The 23,350-nt window shown below is 33.6% G+C and overlaps 1 protein-coding gene across 9 annotated transcripts in view; it reads right to left on the bottom strand.

Annotated features, from left to right (window-relative positions):
- The window catches only part of PAN3 (Poly(A) specific ribonuclease subunit PAN3), a 129,048-nt gene that overhangs the window by 63,821 nt on the left and 41,877 nt on the right, over positions 1 to 23,350 (bottom strand). For 2 of the 9 annotated variants that reach the window (XM_075307370.1, XM_075307374.1), the window contains exons 1-2: positions 11,357 to 11,442; positions 4,488 to 4,734 (exon numbers count right to left, since the gene is read on the bottom strand). The exons of 5 other annotated variants lie outside the window; for them this stretch is intronic. Coding sequence is in view for 1 of the 4 variants with exons in the window: in XM_075307373.1 (XP_075163488.1) it covers positions 11,357 to 11,360 (4 nt within the window). In the remaining 3 variants the exon portion in view is untranslated. Of the gene's footprint in view, positions 1 to 4,487; positions 4,735 to 11,312; positions 11,443 to 23,350 lie in introns of those variants that run through there. 2 more of the 9 variants (XM_075307371.1, XM_075307373.1) reach the window with 2 other exon arrangements.

The raw sequence follows: 23,350 nt of genomic DNA, 5'->3' as shown, positions 1-23,350 counted from the left end.
GTTATGCATATGCATTATAACGCTTGCCTGTCAAAAAAAAAATTAAACATTATTTATTTGTCAAAATATCACAAAATTTCACCTTAAGAAGTGATGCAAATTCAGTGCAGCGGCTGTTGAAATGGGGGACATCCGTCCTATGGCAAGCCCATGTTAAATTCATCACTTTTGCACCAATTTGGCACCACTTCCGGATGCACAAAGAACATTTTGACTACTTTTTTGGCGACGCTTTTTTTTGCTGGGAAGGTCATGTAAAAACTCTAAGCAAAACAAAAACTTTTTAAATTTTAATTTAAGCAATTTCCTTTCATTTAAAAGTTTTAGATAAATGTTCATTTCTCCCAAAGCTACCTTTTCAGGATTTGAGCTGTAAATACAATAATGTTGGGATGTTTTTCAAATGTTTTTCAAGCACAACGAATGCAAAGTTAAAGAAGAAATATTTTCTTTGTATTCAGTTATTTATTATTTGCCAACAACAATCACAATGTCATCATTATCATCATCATTATAGGAAATAAAGAAATTGTTATAAAGAAAATATTTATTAAAAAAAGAAAAACAAACACCTTAGTTACATGCAAAGCAAAAAACCAAAAAAAAAAAAAAAACTAACCAACTTTTTTGATAAGTTTCCGCAGTCCGTGGCACACATTACTCGCAAAACCCTACCACGGCCAAAATTCCTACACTCCGATATCACGGTATCAGCAGTTGTGAATGATATTTCTTAGGTGGCATAACCAAAGGTTGGTATGATTGAAGGTGGCTCGAAAAAGAAAACTTGTAGTCCAAAGCCTTCTGTAGTTTCGAATTTTTTCATGCTCGTGTATTGGACAAGAACCTAATGATAAAGTCAAAGCCTTCATAAAACAAAGTTTACTCCGGAATGAAATTTTAGACAAACAAAGTTTCGTTTTATTATAAAATATTTATATAAAACGTTATCCTATAATTGTTTTTATTTGCGTGTAGAGAAAAAGGAAATTATCGCTTGTCTAAAATTTCGTTCCTCGGAAAAATAAAACTATTTTTTTTCAGTGTAATTTGCCCAAAAAAGACAAACGAAGGAAACATTTCCATATTCGAAAACTATTGCAAATGTAAAAATCCGAAACTCTGGAGCCTTTCCAACGCCTTTAAATAAATTTTATTTTTCCATCACACCTGAGGTTCGATAATCCAGCGCTGAAAAAACTTTTTGGTATTTGGTCGAAACTGGATTTGAACCTACGACCCTGTGAATGTAAGGTGGGTATGCTAACCATTGCACCACGGTGGCTCCCTAATCTAACCGGTTAATATTCGGCATATATTTTGACCCCAATTTCGAGTGGGGAGCGTCCATAGGCCGTTACGGTAGCTCAAACCGTTACCATCGACAGTGCTGGAGTTCTGGTGGCCAAAGAAAGGATTTGTTTTTCAGCTGACCTCTTTGGCAATTAAACTAGGTCGTTTTGTTTGTTCAGAAACTGCTCAATTTGGTATGGAAATCCCGGACGGGATTAATCTTAAATCCCAGGTTTTTTTTTTTTTTTTATTTTGAGTCCCGGGATTTTTCGGAACCCGAGCCAGTTTTCTACCCCAAATCTGATCTTCACTTTTCGGATGATTTCTGGTTTTGTTACCGTTTTTGTGATCCACTTTTGGGATGAGGTGTAAAAGCAATCGCACTTGAATTCCATCACAGATAACTTTATTTCTGAACTCAATAGATCAATATGCTTTTGTAAGCTTGTAAATACTAAAATGAACTGTCACTGGAATAAATCTCTCAGATGAACGTGTTTGGACATGGTTGCCGCATCCAATTAATGCTTATCTAGAGCATGTAATTGTCACGAATACCATGTATTTTGTCTTTGTAAAAATAGTTTTCTAGCAGAATAAAATGTATGCTGAAAACAAGCATTTAAATGATTCTCAAATGCCGCAAACATGTTCTATAATTTAAATGATAGCATTTGAAACCATTACATGGTCGTGAAAGTCATGTACTTGACCATGCAATTTTTTGACTTTTTTGCAGGGAAAAAAGTATTTTTATTTTAACCATTACATGGCCATGCACATTGTTTTCGTGATCATTTAATTTTTTAACTTTTTTTGCAGCGAATAGAATTTTATAAAAACATTGAGCCGGTAATACACACGATTTTCATTTTGCGCGTCAGTCGTGTGTTGATTGTTGCTTGAAATAGACGGAGAATATGGAATGATTACTTATTGTTGAAATTGAACCAAAAAGGAGTGTGTAAAAATATGTGATGTTTGCTTGCACGACATTATAAATTCAAATAAACAATGAATTAGTTTATAAATAAATAAAAGCATATAAATAAAGTTAATTTTGTGTTTTCTTTTCTCAAGTGGCGTCCTTTTTTCGACGGCGAAAAAAATTTTTTCATAAAGATCAAAACATTTTATATTGTGACCATGTTTTTTTTAACTGGAAGAAACCCATTTTTGACGAATAGAATAACATTTTAGATCGTGACCATTGTTAGATGAGGACAATTTTATTTTTCTTAGAACCATGTCCACTGAGCCAACATGGTTGCAGATGAAAATGTAACATGGTTGCCGCAAAAAGAGCTCCTATCATCTTATTTTGCTCTTCGAATAAAGGGTGATACGGTCAAAATTTGGTCAATACAAACTTGACGTATTTCTTTCAATTTTGCATTTAAAAAACCTGAACACCTCTCATTTTGAAGGTGTGTGTGTGTAGAATGTTGCTCCTATTTTGATTTTGGAATTCACTCTTCAGTTGTCAAAATGCCGTCCAAGCAAGAAGAGCAGCGTATCAAAATTTTGCTCGCGCATCGCGAAAATCCGAACTATTCGCACGCAAAGCTGGCAAAATCGCTAAAAGTTGCCAAATCAACCGTTACAAATGTAATTAAAGTGTTTGGGGAACGTTTGTCGACAGCCAGGAAGTCTGGATCGGGGGGAAATCGAAAACCGGAAGCCGCTGAGACGACAAAGAGAGTTGCCGGTAGTTTCAAGCGAAACCCTAACCTCTCTCTCCGAGATGCCGCAAATATGCTGGGTGTATCATCTACAACCGTGCATCGAGCCAAAAAACGAGCCGGACTACTTACAAGAAGGTATCGCGATGATAAACAAAATACGACGGCCAAAGCGCGATCCCGGAGGCTGTACACGACGATGCTGACGAAGTTTGACTGCGTGGTAATGGACGACGAAACCTACGTCAAAGCCGACTACAAGCAGCTTCCGCTACAGGAGTTTTATACGGCAAAAGGAAGGGGAAAGGTAGCAGATATTTTCAAGCACATAAAACTGTCAAAGTTCGCAAAGAAATATCTGGTTTGGCAAGCCATCTGTACCTGTGGCTTGAAAAGCTGCATTTTAATAGCTTCCGGGACTGTCTTACGTGCCTTTCCTGAAGAAACACGGTTGTTCCGTAGATGCCGGATATGGCATCTTGCCATTACGGTAAAAAGGCCATGGAGTGGTACGCCGCCAACAATGTGCAGGTGGTTCTCAAGGACAAGAACCCTCCCAACACGCCAGAGCTCCGCCCAATTGAGAAATACTGGGCTATTGCCAAGCGGAACCTAAAGAAGACCAAAAAAACTGCTAAGGACGAGCAGCAGTTCAAGGCAAACTGGCTTTCTGCGGCGAAGAAGGTGGACAAGGTGGCTGTACAAAATCTGATGGCAGGAGTCAAGCGTGAGGCCCGGCAATTCGGATTTGGAAAAGCGAAAGCCTAACTGAATATTTTTCCTGAATTTTATACTAATTGAACTTGAAAAAGAAATTTAATTTGATTTTTTAAATAAACGATTTCACCGATTTACACGCGTTTTCCCTTGACCAAATTTTGACCGTATCACCCTTTATGATTGTGACAATCATGTTTCTTCTCTGCGTGTGCCAGAATGGTTTAGAAATAATAGCAACTTGATGTTGGTTGCAATACATATCAGCCGCCCTGTACTAATAAACTATAGATCATTTAACCTTAAATAAGATTAATTGCAAAATGTTTGAATTATTATTGCAAGGAATTTTTTATGAAATATCATTTTTTTTAATTCAATTTAAAAAAAAAAAAAACAGTCAATGTCTTTTGAGCAATATTGAGCGTATATGTACGTATAATTCCATAAAACTAATTTTCATATGACTTTGTAATATTTTTGCATTGGTATATTTCAAGCCACTGTGCGACAGCATGAATGACTGGCAGTAGGAAATCACCTTTATGTTTATTTAGCCTTTCCTCCCAAAGCCAACGTAAAATTTAAAACTACAAATGATGATTCATGGCAATGGTCGGTCGTTTGCACAAAAAAAAAAAAAAAAAAAAAAACAAAAAACAAAAAAACATAGATAAACCACAAAAAGTTTCTCTTGGTTATTATAACACCCAAAATAGTCTTAAATAAAAATAAATGGCTATAAAAATGCACAGAGTAATAGACAGTTTGAGAAGTATGTGTAAGTTTATTTACCTGTTGCAACAACAAAATTTTAGTCCAAGTGACACATATCCGTTCGTTGAATTTGGTGAAAATTAATGCCGACTTAATGGATTAGAACGAAAGGGAATGCTGCACTTAAATTTGTCCAATATTTTTAAAATAATTTTTGGTTTTTTAAACACTTTTTTCTTATTTTTTTTTCTTATTCATTTAATAACGCATTTTCGTTACGTTTACTTTCTTTTTTATTTTATTTTTTTTTTTCGTTTCTTTGTTTCTGTATAAAAAATTTAAATAATATTATTGTAATTATTAACATATATATATTTTTAAAATTTTATCTAGTTACACAGACAAAAATATCACCAAAATATTCCCAATTAAAAAGTTGATTGAAGTTGAAAACTTTTTCAATGAAAAAATTAATTGATACTATTAATCTTTTAAACAAACTATAAAAATTAAGCCAATTAAGTCAATGATTGAAATTTTTAAAATTTTCAATTAAAAAATTAATTGATACAATTAAATTTTTAATCAAAATCGGAAGAATAAGACAGTTAAACAATTAATTAAATTCTTAATTAAAAAAATTCTTAATTATTTTTTTTTTTAAACTAAATTTTAGAATCAAACTAAAAAGGATTTATAGTTATAAAAAGTGATTGAAATATAGTATACCGATTACAAATAGTTTCGTTTTTAATTAAAAAATTAATTGAATTTTGCAATCAACATCAATTAAAAATTTAATTGAATCAATTAAAAAATTAATTGAAATTTGCTAATGAAATCAATTAATTTTTTTATCAAGTATTTTTGTGATGCTCAATTAAAACTGTGATAGATACTATAATTTTCGTGATTGAAGACACTTCGATTAAAAATTTAATTGGATCAATTAATTTTGTGATTGAATCTGATTTTTTTTTTTGTTGTGTACATGTAATACGTATTTTTTTCTAAATTATTATGATCATTTTAATATGATTAATGAAGTACCACCATGAACACACAAAATTTCGTAAAGGAAGTAGCAAATGGAAATGACGAAAACATTACCGCATCGCGTTTGAGTAGGTATTAGTGTTAGGAAACGGTAAGCGATATTTATGATTTACGGCCATTTTCATGTATCTCCGTTAGACTTTAACTCCCAGTTAACAGAAAATAATATCGAAATATCTTCTCCCTGCTTAACTTTAACTGAAAATTTTTTTAGCCGTTAAGTTCCTAACTGGTATATGGGTTATATAGACATGATGACATTAATGTCCATAGTACGGTTTAAAAGTTCGTTAGCTAACGTAGCACTAACGGAGCTTCCTGAAAATGGGGGTTAGAAGTTTAATGGTGACTCTGCTAAAGGTAACAATATTTTTTGCGTAGTAAAAGAAATCCATTATTTGGACGAGATATGAGCAAATAATTTAGTTTGCGAGAAACAAACAACAAATTTGTGAGCTACCAGGTGGCTGGTTAAAGAAAATGTCTAGTGATGGTAACTCATTACTTCCAAGCAAACGGTATTCCTGGGCGCGGCTATAAAACGGAAGTCACTTGTCATTGAGCTAACAATGGAATCCGGCAGCACTCAGTGATATGAGAGAAGTTCACCACTGTGGTATACCTCACTCTAACCTAACTTATGGGTTCGTGGACTGATCCACTAAGATCGATCCCTTACAAGAAGCCCAAGCGGAAATGGTGTGCCGGCGGAAACGGTAGCCAATCCAGAATTGACGACCAGGAAGGTTTTACTGTGTGTTTTGTGGGATTGGCAGGAAAGCATATATGAACGAAAAATCGGTCATAATCTTATGTGCCTTACATACATTAACCCTCTAATGCCCCAATTTTTTTGCCATCTGATTAAATTTTCAATGTTAACGACACAAAAGCAAGAGAACTAAGCAAGAAAAATGTATACCGTAAAATTCAGCATATGCTGCAAAGCCTATTGAATAGTTTCAAATAAGTTTTGTTTTTATTTTGCCCATTTTTGTTGTCTTAAGGCGTGTTTTACTAAAGGCTAAAGGCGGGCTTGGGCATTAGGGGGTTAATCCCGTCTAGAAAATCCCGGGATTTCGGGACGGGATTTATATCGAATGACAGCCCTAATACACATATACAGTTGATAAACCTTTAATAATAAATCTAAATGCACATCTTTGTTTGTTTCCTTAAAGTATTTTGTATTGCGTAAAAAAATCTACTATGGAAATTGTCTACGATCAAATTACCCAGGATACAGAAATAAACAAATTAACCGACCGGTTTATGTGGGGCTTGAGAAGTACGAATTTAGTAAAACTTTTACTTCATTTGTGCATAACTTTTTCCCGTTTTTTAGTTCATTTAACTAACGTACGCAAACAATTATTAGAGTAAAGGAAACTTTCTCCATATATAATAAATCCATGAACTAAAATAAAGTTAAATTGGCTTTAGTGAAATAGAGAGTTCACTTTTTTTGAGTGTATATATAACTATAGACCGATATGGACCTATGTTAGTTAGGCATGGTTGTTAACGGCCATATACTAGCACAATGTACCAAATTTCAACTGACTCGGATGAAATTTGCTCCTTCAAGTGGCTCCAAAACCAAATATCGGGATCGGTTTATATGGGGGCTATATATGATTATGGACCGATGTGGAGCACTTTTGGCATGGTTATTAAATATCATATACTACCTCCACGTACCAAATTTCAACCAGATCGGATGAATTTTGCTTCTCCAAAAGGCTCCGGAGGTCAAATCTGGGGATCGGTTTATATGGGGGCTATATATAATTATGGACCCAATTTGGACCAATTTTTGCATGTGTGTTTGAGGCCATATATTAACACCACGTACCAAATTTCAACTGAATTAGATGAATTTTGGTCTTCAAGAGGCTCCGGAGGTTAAATCTGGTGATTGGTTTATATGGGGGCTATATATAATTATGAACCGATGTGGACCAATTTTTGCATGGTTGTTAGAGACCATATACTAACACCATGTACCAAATTTCAGCCGGATCGGATGAAATTTGCTTCTTTTAGAGGCTCCGCAAGCCAAATCAGGGTATCGGTTTATATGGGGGCTATACGTAAAAGTGGACCGATATGGCCCATTTGCAATACCATCCGACCTACATCAATAACAACTACTTGTGCCAAGTTTCAAGTCGATAGCTTGTTTCGTTCGGAAGTTAGCGTGATTTCAACAGACGGACGGACATGCTCAGATCGACTCAGAATTTCATCACAACCCAGAATATATATACTTTATGGGGTCTTAGAGTAATATTTCGATGTGTTACAAACGGAATGACAAAGTTAATATACCCCCTATGGTGGAGTGTATAAAATCCTAAACCAATTTTTTCACAAAAGGTTAGCGTCACTGAATATTACCTGATAATTGAAGATTCCAAAATGAAGACGAATGAAGGGGTTGCTATTCTGTTGGTGTTTTCTTTTTTATAAACCAACTTTCAAAAAAGAAAAATTTTCCCACTAATTTAAAATAACACATATTTTATTATATTATTTTACTATATTATTTTTTAACAATCTCTCCATAACAACGCGATTCCAACTAAAAAAACAACCCACGCGCAAACATATCGGTTACATCGATGACAGGTATCGATTACAGGTACACACAAAAAAAATTTTTCTGATTCAATCACGAAATTGATCCAATTAATTTTTTAATTGAAATGTCTTCAATCACGAAAATGATAGTATCAATCACAGTTTTAATTGGGCATAGAAAAAATTCTTGATTAAAAAATTAATTGATTTCATGACCAAATTTCAATTAATTTTTTAATTGATTCAATTAAAAATTTAATTGATGTTGATTGCAAACCTCAATTAAATTATTAATTAAAAAAGGTAACTATTTTAAATTACATTTTGAATTGGCTTAGAATTTTTATTTGGATTAACAATTGATTGTTTGAAAAAAAAAATTTAATTAAAAATTTAAAAAAATGCTCATCACTTTTTTAACTGACTTAGTCTTCTGAATTTGATTAAAAGTTAATTGTATCAATTAACTTTTTAATTAAAAATTTTAAAATGTTCAATCATTGACTTAATTAACTTAATGTTTCTATCTTGATTAAAAAGTTAATTGTACCAATTAATTTATTAATTGAAAAAATTTCAACTTCAATAAAGTTTTTAATTGGAAATATTTTGGTGATTTTTTTTCTGTGTAGATAAAAGAAATGTAGGAAATTTTCCTATATTCTAACAAGTGTGTTTCCTTAAGTTTTGAAAGGATTGAATACTTCTTAGTACGAATGAACTGAATTATTTTTCTATGCCAAGTGTTATTCGTGTGTATGATAAGCTTTCTATAATAAAGGAAATCAGAATTATCATTTTATAAGAAATTTTACTAAATTTGAGGAAACTTGGTTTTAGTTCGGTTTTTGTTTATTTTTACGAATGCTTTGTTATTAGTGAATAAAATTTTTTTGTTCAGTAGTAAATTCTTATACCCAGCGAAGAAAACAGTATTAGTAAAATTCCATGCCTTATTCTATTCCTAACTGCTTTCAGTTTAGGATTTTTTTTACTGAAACAAGTACATTTTATTATTATTATTTCACACAAAAATTTAACTGAATGGAAATAAAATGGCTGAAATAAATTGATGAACATTTTTTCCGAAGACACTTTTTTCTGGGTGTAGTTTTAATTTTATAGATCCTAAATGTAAAGCAAGATAGGTCGCAAAAAAAATTCCTTATTTTAAAAAACTCGCGTCTTTGGCTCGAAATCAATACCAAAATCCTTAAAGGAAGGTTAAAATCTTTGGCTACAAGTAAACTTCAATAAATTTACTTACACTCAACAAAAAGTGAAACCGATATGGCACTAAAGAAAGTTCTCTTGGCTATAGTAATTTTGTCTGTACTTTTGTTAAACGAACTAAAAAGAGGACAAAATACACAAAAATGGAGCATACAGATTTACTAAATTCGTGTCTCCCACAAAATAGTTCAAAACTAAAGACATTTTTGCAATTTTGAGCCCCAATTCTTTTCTTTGAAATTTTCTTTAACAATTGTGTAATATTTTGTTTTTCAATTTGTCGACAAAATATTTACTCATTTTTGTAAAAACGGTGTGACATCTGCGTTTGTAATACAGTTTAGTTAAAATTTTCTAAAATTAATCTAAATTTTCTACAATTGAAACAAATTTTCCTTTCTTGTACCTTTGCTTTTTTTTTTTTTTGAGTGTACTGTATTTTCTGGTGTCATGTCAAGAAATTGTGCTAATCACACTAAGACTCTCAAACTATAGCATAAACTGAGTTATAGTCTAAATTGTTAGCGGTGAGTATGTAAACAAATACATTACCTACCACACCGCTAATCAAGTTCAACACTAATTGAACACGTAACGTAACTTGCGCTGTTTATCTTTATTATCAAAACACTTTTTTTAACGAAACTAAAGGTGTGCGTTTAGATTTCTTGCCCAAAAGTTAATCAATTCTCAGGTGTTTCAGACAGCTGATTATACCAAAGCACTAGATATATGTATGTACGTATATGTATGTGTATAAATAGATACTACGTAAGCACACATTGATGATAATAATACAACGAAAAAATTGCTGACGTTGTAGGCAGAGGTAGTATGCATAGGTAGACTTTTGTGAAATACTGTAGTAAAAAAACAACAACAACAAAAATCATATTATTCCATGCCGTTCGTTGTTGTTATTCGTTACAGCTGAGTTTCGTTGTTGGTGGTTGGTTGTGATGATATTGGTTTTATGTTGTATCTCGCTGCTGTTGATGTTGTTGTTGGTAATATGTACACATTACTTTGACTCGTTGATTGTTTGTAAGAAATTATTCGTATTCGAAGAGGTAGGTGAAGACGGAGAGAGCAACCACACGTTTACAAATATAATAAGAACAACAATAATAATGAACTATGTGGCACAAAAATAAAGAAACAACAACAGCAATACAAACACAGAAATACACACGAGACATCATCAGATGTCATCAATGTTGATAATGACGGTGATATTTTAAAACCAACAATCCCATCTGTACTAAACATATAGTATGTACATATATGTAATAATGACGATGGCAATGATTATTAAGAAGTGGAAAAGTAGAGATGGGCTCTATAAGAGTATAAGTATGACATTTTGTAACAACAAACGGGCGTGTTTGAGATAAGCACAAAAAAAAAACAACAACGTTCACACACTTTCTACAACGTGAAAGCTTAATGTAAAGCCAGATGACGGTGGTAATGACGATATCAAAGGCAATAGGAGATACCACAAAAACATACATCAAACACTTTCGTTCGCACGGCTAGTTTACTATATTCACGCGTGATGGACAATGAAATCCAAAAGTATAAATCACATTCACTGCACTCACACTTAGATACAATATAAAAAAAAAAACAAAAATAATAATGAAGGTAAGTAAATATTAAAATGGGGTAAAAATAAATGAAAAGAAAATACGAGAAAAGGCAAATTGGTTTTCTATGATTTCTTGAATGTATCTATAGCGTAAACACCATGTATTTTTATGTGTATGTGTGCATGATTTTTATATTTTTTGCGTTTTTTCATTTAGCTGTCAATATTACACCAACAGCTTTTGTTTGCTTTTGGAACTGTGAATTCTTTTGTTTTTACGTTGTTTTTGTTACTTCGTAACAGCTGTTATTCTTTTACTTCAATGTTGATGATGGTGACGAACACATGTGTTTAATATATAATTCTACAGAAGAAAAAAAAAAACAACACCATGAATAAGAAGGGAAATCCGATGAAGAAATAATAAGAAAAATATATACACTCAAGCAGGCAAAACGCGCTTGCTAACGAAAATTACACATACACATGCACACCCGACGATACGTAACACGGCCCTCACATATGTTGAAACGGAGAGAGAGAGACACACAGCCGTCTTTTAAAGAAACCGTTGAATGACTAAAGTCGTCAACATTATTGGTAACATGAATTGCCCCCATACAGACAATACGATGGCATATGCTCTCGCTCTCTCTCTCTCTCCCACTTTTATGGAGGTGAGTATCATCAGATACTTAACACTCACCAGGGGGATGCTCTTTCTCTATTGTCTTCTATGCTCACAATTAATTTGTGAATACAGTAAACAATATCACTAATACAGATGCGTAACGTTATCAAAAGGTAAAGTGTAAACAAGTAATATAACAGTAATGCCAATATGGAAGGGTTATAGTAAAACCGCTAATGACACGTTATAAAAGTTCAGTAATATCCACAAGCCTTTGGGCTGTGAATGGTAACGGTTAGGTTATGTTTGGTGGCAGCCCATTATTTTACTTTAAATATTCAGTCCATTGTGATACCACAGTGGTGAATTTCTCCCTTGTCATTGATTGCTGCCCGATTCCAAAAGACCTCCTTTTTATAGCCGAGTCCGAACGGCATTTCACATTACGGTGTAACCATTTTGAGAAGCTTTGAAACACTCGGAATTATCACCAGCAGTACTGAAAGGGGATAATCCAGCGCTGAAACACTTTATGTTTTTCGGTCGAAACTGGAGTTGGATCTATGACCCTTTGTATGCAAGACTGACATGCTAATCATTGCACCACGGTGGCTGGTAGAAAGTCGATCAATAGAAGTAAAAGTTCATCGAAAAGTATTGGCTTGAATTAATATGTGTAAAAAAAATTGCTAATCATTGCACCACGGTGGCTGGTAGAAAGTCGATCAATAGAAGTAAAAGTTCATCGAAAAGTATTGGCTTGAATTAATATGTGTAAAAAAAATTTTCTTACTTGAACGAAAAACTAACCAAATTTTTTTAATTTTAAACTATTTCAAAGTGCCGTACTGTAAGTAATTTTTTAACTAATTTTAAGTAGTAGCATAAACTGCAAAAGAGTTAAAAATAATAAATATTACGACAGTTTAACATTTTTCTGTAAAATTTATCTAACTGGTTGGAAGTGTGATGAACTAAATTGAAGTTCAAAACTTGTTATACACTACAAGGTACATTTTTTCTGTGTGCATATGCCCTAAATGTTCCCATTTTTGCTACCAATTTTTCCAATACAAAATATAACAACCTGTATGCATGTGTTAATTATATCGATATTATTTAAAAATATACATAATTTTCAAGGTTTACAAAAAAAAATTCTAGATAAAATGTATATAAGACAAAAACAAACTCGTTTCATTAAAACAAGCAAATGATAAGGAGTCGCAAAAAAAAATTTTATGAAATATTTATTGTTGTTATTTATTTTTGTTATTATTTTTTTTTTACTGCGAAATAGGCTTTAACTGCGTAAATAAACGACAATTGTTTCATGGACTTAATATTATTATGTTCTATTTATTCAAGTGACATTTTATATATACTATTTTGTTCCCTTACAAAAAGGAACTAATTAACATTAATTTAAGTGGATTTTGTTCAATTGATTGTAACTGATGTGAAAAACAAAATAAACATAAGCAAAACGAAAACAAAAACAAAATCCATTATTTGTGCAATAGATGCTTGTTATCTATCTGTAGCTCTAGATTGCATATCTATGGGAATCCGATCGGACTTTTCGGATGGATTTCGTTTTACTAGCCTAAGTTTCATTAATATTAGAACATTAACGCTAACATATTAACGTTTGACCACATCGAAATATCAATTTCCGACTGCTACTAATGCGTAAATATGCTTGATCAGGGTGAAATTCTAATACGATCTAACGATGTTAGAGCTCTACCGAATCGGTTTTTTGGCCGAAACCTATGTTCGAAAAAAAAAGCAATAATCGGCCGAAGCCGATCATTTTCCAGAAATTTGTAATTAAAGAAATTTGAAGTGGTTTAGTTCAATATTACCATACTTTATTCAACAAAGGCATACAAAATAACAATAAAATATAATTCAGTCCATGTCTTATAATATTCTTTTAGTACTAACAGACTTTTTGGTATTCAAAATTCAGTCGTTTCATATTATAATGACAAACAAGGATTTTATATAATTTCGTTTACGTTTTATATGTGCCGAGTTTTTTAACTGAGATAAATAACAGGTTGGCTGATAAGTCCCCGGTCTGACACATAGATGGCGCTGCTAGTATTAGGAAGCTCTGTGACACATGCGGAGCTCTGTGTTGATGATTCTGAGCGGTGTTTGCAGCTGTTAACTCGTAATACACCCCGAGTTTTTCCTTCGATATGTGACAATGGATGAAACATGGTTCCATCACTACACTCCTGAGTCCAATCGACAGTCGGCTGAGTGGACAGCGAAGCGTGGAAAGACTCAAAAGTCCGCTGGCAAAGTAATGGCCTCTGTTTTTTGGGATGCGCATGGAATAATTTGGGATGCGCATGGAATAACCATCAACAGTGACTATTATATGGCGTTATTGGAGCGTTTGAAGGTCGAAATCACGGCAAAACGGTCCCATATGAAGAGGAAAAAAGTGTTGTTTCACCAAGACAACGCACCGTGCCACAAGTCATTGAGAACGATGGCAAAAATTCATGAATTGGGCTTCGAATTGCTTCCCCACACACCGTATTCTCCAGATCTGGCCCCCAGCGACTTTTTCTTGTTCTCAGACCTCAAAAGGATGCTCGAAGGGAAAAAACTTGGCTGCAATGAAAAGGTGATCGCCGAAACTGAGGCCTATTTTGAGGCAAAACCGCACGCAGAGAAGAAACATGATTGTCACAATCATATTCGAAGAGCAAAATAATATGATAGGAGCTATTTTTGCGGCGACCATGTAACATTTTAACCTGCAACCATGTTGGCTCAGTGAACATGGTTCTAAGAAAAATGTAATTGTCCTCATCTAAAATGTTATTATATTGATAAAAAGAATGTTGTTTGAATGAAAAAACAATGGTCACGATTTAAAATGTTATGGTATTCGTTAAAAATGTTTTTCTCCTAGTTAAAAGAACATGGTCACAACCTAAAATGGTTTGATCTTTATGAAAAAACTTTTTTCATCGTCGAAAAAAGGACGCCACTTGAGAAAAGAAAACACAAAATTAACTTTATTTGTTTGTTTTTATTTATTTATAAACTAATTCATTGTTTATTTGTATTTATAATGTCGTTCAAGCAAACATCATATATTTTTACACACTCTATTTTATTTCAATTTCAACAATAAGTAATTATTCCATATTTACTTCGTGCCCATCAAATGTACAAACGCAGACATCATGTAACTGCAAATAAAAATAAATGATACCATATAGCAAAATGCAGAACAAAAAACAGGTACATTTTTTCAATTACACTTTCCTTTTTGTGTTCACATAAAACCACGTGCCACTTCTGAATAAATAAATTAACACAAAACACAGTAAATCCGTATTCTCCATCCATTCCAAGAAACAATCAACACACGACTGACGCGCAAAATGAAAATCGTGTGTACCTGCTGAATGTTTTTATAAAATTCTTTTCGCTGCAAACAAGTTAAAAAATTAAATGGTCACGAAAAAAATGTAAATGGTCTTTATGGCCATGTAATGGTTCTAGACATGTCTACACTTAATCTATAAAAATACTTTTTTCCCTGTAAAAAAGTAAAAAAAAATGAATGGTCAGGTACATGATTTTCCCGACCATTTAATGGTCTCAAATTCTATCATTTAAATGATAGAACATGTTTGCGGTATTTGAGAACCATTCAAATGCTTATTGCCACCATACATTTTTCTCCGCTCGAAAACTATTTTTACAAAGACAAAATACATGGTTTTCGCGGCAATTACATGTTCTAGATAAGCATTAAATGGATGCGGCAACCATGTCCAAACATGATTTTTCTGTGCGTGCGCAAGAGCACTACCAAAATGGTATCAAAAAATTGGAAGGTCGTTATAATCGTTGTATCGCTCTCGAAGGGAACTATGTTGGATAATAAAAACGAATTTTGACAAAAAATGTGTTTTTCTTTGTTAGACCGGGAACTTATCAGCCAACCTGTTATAGATTTTTTTCGGAGAAATCGGTGATCTTGTACATTTAAGGGTTAAGCTACGACCGGGCCGAATTTTAGGCCGCACACATTTGTATACTTGTATAGATTATTTATTTATTTATAATGACCATCGTATCATTAATCAGAAATTTTTCATGAATAATATAATAAAATACCTACAAACACTCGATATTAAGTTATCATACATAAAAAAAGAAAATTTAGATTTATTTTAGAATTTTTTAACTAAAACATTTCATTAATTGCATCTTAAAAGAAATAAGTAAATACTTTTTGTCAAATTGAAGAACATTTATTAAGAATAACACATTTCTTTTTGTTGTTTAATAAAATGTCATGTCATTGGAGGAATAAAATTGGAGTTAAAAATTATTAAACTCATTTTTGTGCTATACGAATTTTAAGACAAACACAATTTAAGTAACTCAATTTAGAAAAATTGTTTTGTGTACTTAAAATAGTTTGTATATAGGATTTTTCTCATTTTTGGTTCATGTCACATTTGACAAAATTTAATTTAAAACAACTAATTTTCATGAACTAAAATAAATTTAAATCCGTTATAGAAATTTCCCTTGGATTTTTTCTGTGAGGCTAGTTTCATATATTCACTTCTGGAACTGCATGTCGGTAACTAAGCCATTGAAATTGACACAATCTCAAGACTTATACATTCAATCTCTTTCATTACACTACCGCGTCGGATATTTTTGATTTTCAAAGCCACATTAATAATTTGAAAAGTTGATGGATCATAATTATGAGGAATATTAATATCAAGATCTGTATTATCAGCATCATTAAACGATCCTTCAGTGGTAACTGTGCCATTATAATCTTCACTTTTAAAAGTCCTCCCTATGACCACAATCAGGAAGAAGAAATGTTTGTATTGTATCTCAATTGTATTCCGTCAATTCCAACCAATTCTGCAATTGAAAATCAACTGAAAGTCAATGCAATCAGCCTATATCCAATATAGACCTTGATCGTCGTTGTGCTTATCTTCAGAATGCGGTTAAATTTTAGCTTTACTCATAAAAATGCTGGTACTGATAAGAATAACATATACACAATGCAAGGGGCATAAACCACTTGGAATGGGTATTGATACATCTGGTCAACTTAAAAGCAATGTTACATGTAATAGCCAAAATTTTATGTGGGTATGTCTTAAAGTTTTCAAATTATTGCATTTTATTTCATTATAAAATTGAATCGCAAATGGCAAGAACTTATTTTTCTTGTAAGAAAAAAAAAAATAGAGATCCGAGATCCAATACAATTTTAATTTGAACTTCTCATTAAAGGGAACTATATTGCCAAGGTTTAAGCTTAAAAGTTTCAGGGCTAGGAAATTATGGCCAAATGAATATTTATAGATTCCTAATTTCGGAGCATGGGGTTTATCTTTTTTGATTTTTGTTTTATCAAAAATTAATTTATATAGCAACATTTTTATTTTTATATATTAATAGAAAAATCGACTTTCCAAAAACGTGAACGGAAGGTAACAAAATGAAACGGAAACATTTACGAAAACTCAAAACAGAATGTCAACGATTTCTTATACGACCGTTCTTAAACCCAATACTGGCTTAGGTATGTATGTCAGCCGACATGAGAGAGGTCAGCCTGAATCCTCTTTTCCACCTAACCTAAATCTGAAATTACATACGCTTAAAGCAGAATATGTTTCACACGGTGTCTTTGGCAATATTGCTGAGGGCCAGTCCCTGAGTCGATCTAGCCATGTCCGTCCGTCGGTCTGTCTGTGAACACATTTTTGTAATCAAAGTCTAGGTCGCAGTTTTGGTCCAATCAACTTCTAATTTAGCACAAGTTTCTATTTTGGGTCCGAATAGAACCCTTTTGATTTTGAATGAAATCAGTTCAGATTTAGATATAGCTCCCATATATATGATTCGCCCGATATGTACTTATATGGCTCTAGAAGCCAGAGTTTTTCCCGGATTTGCTTTAAATTTTGCACAAAGACTAAAACTGTCGCAAAGCGTGCCATTCGATTTAGATATAGCTCTCATATATGTCTATCGCCCGATTTACACTCATATGACCACAGAACCAAATTTTAACTCCGATTTACGTGAAACTTTGTATGTGGCATGCATAGTAAAATTTTTACTATGCATGCCAAATTTGGTTGAAATCAGTTCGCATTTAGATATAGCTCCCATATAACAGGTTGGCTGATAAGTCCCCGGCCTAACACATAGATGGCGTCGCTAGTATTAAATGCATATTATTTTTATATAGTACCAACCTCTGTGCAAAATGGGTGCCGCGCGAGCTCACATTTGACCAAAAACAACAACGTGTTGATGATTCTGAGCGGTGTTTGCAGCTGTGACCATGGATGAAACATGGATCCATCACTACACTCCTGAGTCCAATCGACAGTCGGCTGAGTGGACAGCGACCGGTGAACCGTCTCCGAAGCCTGGAAAGACTCAAAACTTCGCTGGAAAAGTAATGACCTCTGTTTTTTGGGATGCGCATGGAATAATTTTTATCGATTATCTTGAGAAGGAAAAAACCATTAAGAGTTACTATTATATGGCGTTATTGGAGCGTTTGAAGGTCGAAATCGCGGCAAAACGGCCCCATATGAAGAAGAAAAAAATGTTGTTCCACCAAGACAACGCACCGTGCCACAAGTCATTGAGAACGATGGCAAAAATTCATGAATTGGGGTTCGAATTGCTTCCCCACCCACCGTATTCTCCAGATATGGCCCTCAGCGCCTTTTTCTTGTTCTCAGACCTCAAAAGGATGCTCGCAGGGAAAAAATTTGGCTGCAATGAAGAGGTGATCGCCGAACCTGAGGCCTTTTATGAGGCAAAACCGAAGGAGTACTACCAAAATGGTATCAAAAAATTGGAAGGTCGTCATAATCGTTGTATCGCTCTTGAAGGGAACTATGTTCAATAATAAAAACGAATTTTGACAAAAAATGTGTTTTTCTTTGTTAGACCGGGCACTTATCAGCCAACCTGTTATTGCCCATGTTCCCAAATCCATTTCCAGGTGAATGTGAATCACTTCCACGATTTGCGTGTCCTACAATCCACTTTCACCGGAATTTTCGTGAAATCAATTAACTTGCAAAAGTCTTGGTGAAAGTTGAATTATGTCCAAGATGGGTGTATTTCCGGTTTAAAAAAAGTTATAATTTAGTACATATGTTTGTAACACCCAGAAGGAGACGAGATAGCCACATGGTGTCTTTGACAATAATGCTCAGGGTGGGTCCCTGAGTCGATATAACCATGTCCGTTCGTCCGTCCGTCCGTCTGTCTGTGAACACATTTTTGTGATCAAAGTCTAGGTCGCAATTTAAGTCCAATCGCCTTCAAATTTGGCACATGTTCCTAATTTTGGTCAGAATAGAACCCTATTGATTTTGGAAGAAATCGGTTCAGATTTAGATATAGCTCCCATATATATCTTTCGCCCGATAGGCACTAATATGGACCCAGCAGCCAGAGTTTTATACCGATTTGCTTGAAATTTTGTACAAACATAACACTTAGTCGTATAGTCAAATGTGCAAAATTTGATTGAAATCGGTTCAGATTTAGATATAGCTCCCATATATATATTTCACCCGATATGGACTTATATGGCCCCAGAAGCCAGATTTTTGGCCGAATTCGGTTGAAATTTTGCACTAGGAGTAAAATTAGTAGTATAGTCAAGTGTGCAAAATTTGATTGAAATCGGTTCAGATTTAGATATAGCTCCCATATATATCTTTCGCCCGATATGGACTAATATGGTCCTACAAGCCAGAGTTTTGGCCCAATTTGGTTGAAATTTTGCACAGGGAGTAGATTTAGCATTGTAGCTATGAGTGAAATCGATTTAGATTTAGATATAGCTCCCACATATATCTTTCGCCGATATGCACTTATATGGACCCAGAAGCCAGAGTTTTATCCCGATTAGCTTGAAATTTTGCACAAGGAGTACAATTGGTAGTATAGTCATGTGTGCCAAATTTGATTGAAATCGGTTCAGATTTAGATATAGCTCCCATATATATGTTTTTCTGATTTCGACAAAAATGGTCAAAATACCAACATTTTCCTTGTTAAATCGCCACTGCTTAGTCGAAAAGTTGTAAAAATGACTCTAATTTTCCTAATCTTCTAATACATATATATCGAGCAATAAATCATAAATAAACTTTTGCGAAGTTTCCTTAAACTTGCTTCAGATTTAAATGTTTCCCATATTTTTTTTTACTAAAATTGTGTTCCACCCTAGTGCATTAGCCGACTTAAATTTTGAGTCTATAGATTTTGTAGAAGTCTATCAAATTCAGTCCGGATCGAGTGATATTTAAATGTATGTATTTGGGACAAACCTTTATATATAGCCCCCAACACATTTGACGGATGTGATATGGTATCGAAAATTTAGATCTACAAAGTGGTGCAGGGTATAATATAGTGGGAGCCGCCCGACTTTAGACTTTCCTTACTTGTTTTTAATTAAAAAAGTAATAGATTATAAAAAGTCTATTGATTCCACTTATTTTGATTTCCACCTTAGTGAATTTTTGGGAGATTTGTGCAACCCAATTGGTTACAGAAAAGTTGAAAAAAGAACGTGGAATTAAGAACACCAAATCTTCACGTTCGTGGATTTGACGTGAATAGTGGAAGTGGAATTGAAGTGGATATCGGAACATGGGTGTATGACCAAATTTAGGCAAACCGGGCGATACATATATATGGGAGCTATATCCCAATCTGAATCTATTTCGATAAAATGTTGCCTACTTTAAGGGTGCTTAAAACATTACTTTGTGTTCAATCCGAATACGAACGTTAGTAAATAGGTGCAAAACGACCCCGTTTGGTGAAATCGGGCGGTATATAGGTACGTGGGCTATATCTAAATTTAATCCTAATTTTTCGAAATTCGTTGTGCCAAAAAACAAAAAAAAAAAACGCTCTGAACCAAATTTCATAAAATCGGTTAATAATTGCGACCGGAATCCTGCGAACAACAAATACATGGACTGATGGGCACAATGGGCTAGATCGACTCAAGAGGTTATTTTGAGTCGATCGGTATATATTTTAAAATCAATATTTCTGGTAGGCACATTTTTTTGCAGATCAAAGTTATTAAGTTAATTTAATTAACTTAATTTGTTATAATTTTATTATTGAAATGCATGTTTATTTTCTGTTTTCTATATGATATAAATATTTTTGTGTTGTTTTTAACCAAAAAAATATGTTATTTTAATATTATTTAGATTACCGATTTTTTGACGATTTTTAAAATGCAAGTGCCGATTATGACGATTTTTCTTGAAATTTCATTGGCAGCTCTCAGGTCATTAAATTTAAAGTCTACAGATTTTGTAGAAGAATAACAAATTTTTTCCAGATTTCATTGGCAGCCCTGCCCTCAGGCCATTAGCCGATTTAAATTTAAAGTCTACAGATTTTGTAGAAGAATAAATAATTTTGTCCAGATCGGATCAGCTTTAAATATATTTATATTCGAATATAAACCTCTTTATATAGCCCCCAACACATTAGACGGATGTGATATGGTATCGAAAATTTAGATCTACAAAGTGGTGCAGGGTATATTATAGTCGGCCCGCCCGACTTTAGACTCTCCTTAATGTTTTTTTCTGGGTGTAAGATGTGAGTTTGTGACCAAGCCAATAAATAGCCCAATAATTAAGACAAGATGATCATTTGATATAATATAAGACTCCCATTAGCCATGCCTTTGGCATTTTACTTTCGCAAAAAAATAAAATAATTTGGGTCACAATTTTAGTAAAGGTTTTAGTTTTTTTCTTTACTCATCTATTCGTTATTCAGCAAAGTCGTTTACTTTTTGGAAAAACAAAAACATATGCAAAAAACAATAACATGCCATCAAAATGTGGCACAAAACCACAGGAATCTGACATCGGAGGAGGAAGTGTAGCTTAAAATCATGAAAGAGCAAAATTAATTACTTGGGACCGGAGGATGAAATTTTTAAAACAAGTACAGTGAAACCTCTAGAAGTGGACGTCCAAGATTTGCCAGCATTTCGCCCACTTATGAGAGGTTCACTTTAATGTAACAATATATTAACCCTTTCGACCCTAAAGTTGCCTGTGGGCAACTTTTTGTGTTTTGAGACTCACTGTCAGCGTTGTTTTTGTTTTTGTTCATAAAACTGTAACGGTATCGAAAGCTACAAGTGTTTTCTTCAAGTTGAATGAAAAATCAGCTAATTTGGTTGTCAATTAGCACGTACCTCTAGAAAAAAATATTTGCGAATTTAAAAAGAGGTTTTTATACATGTGACTTTTTTTCAAAAATTACAACTAAAATGTTGAAAGTTTTTATTAAATCTACATGTCAAATAAAATATTTCTGGAAGTCAAATCTTAGAATAGCAAAAAAACAACAGATGGGAAATTTTTAAAATTGAAAAGTTGCCTGTGGGCAACTTTGGGCAATTGTGGTAGTAAAATTACATATTTTTGAACATAAGACCTGGAGAAAAAAGGTTTGAAAAACAATGATTTTGAAAAAATTTTGAACTTCAATTGGGATGTCCCAGTGACGAGAAATGCGGCGATGATGTGGAAAACGTATCTGCAGTGCAGTGGGGAATTTGGAAGGAATCGTAAAAAGGGAGGAAGCCAATTCTTGGCAACATACTAGTGGATTAGCACGAATATTGACGCTTTATAATACTTTGGTTTTTTACACCGCCAGTTAAATTGACATGAGTTAAAAAACAAAAAAAAAACAAAACATTTTCGTGAGTCACGTGTGATTCACGCGAAGCCGTGAATGAAATTTAAACGAAATCTCGTGAATGAAATTTAAACGAAACCTCGTGAATGTGCGTGAACGGGATTAAAGAAAAATGTGTGGCGCCTGAGTAAAAATCAAATTGTGTTCGTGATTGTGCGTGAGTAAACTTTCTCCGAAATCACGCTCCCGATAAAAATTGACTTTCACGATCCAACCCACGCTCACGATCCAACTCACGCTCAAGATAAAATTCACGTTAACAATAAAATTCATATTAACGATAAAATTCGCACTCACGGTAAAACAGACACAAAAAGTCACAATCACGAACAAATTCACGTTCACTATTAAATTCATGCTCACCGATTTTAATCACCTTTGCATATTTTTTCACGCTTAATATTTCAATAGCGTGAGTCACGAGAAATTTCGTTAATTACCAGAATTTTATTGAGCCACGAAAATTGTCGTGTTCCGAAAATATTCGTGAATTACGAGATTTGTCGTGAATTACGAAAGTCGTGCGAAAGCGTGAGACATAAACATTGTTCATGTGTGAGCGTGTGCGAGTATGACTTTTCATTTCGTGACCGTGAATTCCTACCCACATGGCATGCGTGAGTACAAATATTTCTTCGTGAATGTGCTTGAGCGTGATTGAAATTCCACTCACGCGCGCATCTAAGTATATATTTACTGTAAAATAACAAAAAAACTTAACAAAAATCCAATAAAACGTAATACGTCTATCATTACAAAACAAAATAGTTTGTAGTCACAATTGCCCAAAGTTGCCCACAGGCAACATTCTCTACCGCCTAAACAAATGGGCGTGGCGACCCGAAATTTTGGCTAGACGCTTCCTAAATGACTTCAACATGATTAAAAGTAAAAAAAAATTTTAGCGATACCTTTAAAAATTCGGGGTCGAAAGGGTTAAGCATATAAAGAAAATTGTCCACTTTTGAGAGGTTTCACTATAATCGACAGGGTTCCAATGAGAGTATTTTTCCCTTTGGTGGTCTTTAATAT

This window comes from Haematobia irritans, chromosome 4 (assembly GCF_050003625.1).
Source record: "Haematobia irritans isolate KBUSLIRL chromosome 4, ASM5000362v1, whole genome shotgun sequence".
Classification (NCBI taxonomy): domain Eukaryota; kingdom Metazoa; phylum Arthropoda; class Insecta; order Diptera; family Muscidae; genus Haematobia; species Haematobia irritans.
The sequence above is the reverse complement of the archived record's forward strand: the minus strand, read 5'-3'. Positions and strand labels throughout refer to the sequence as shown.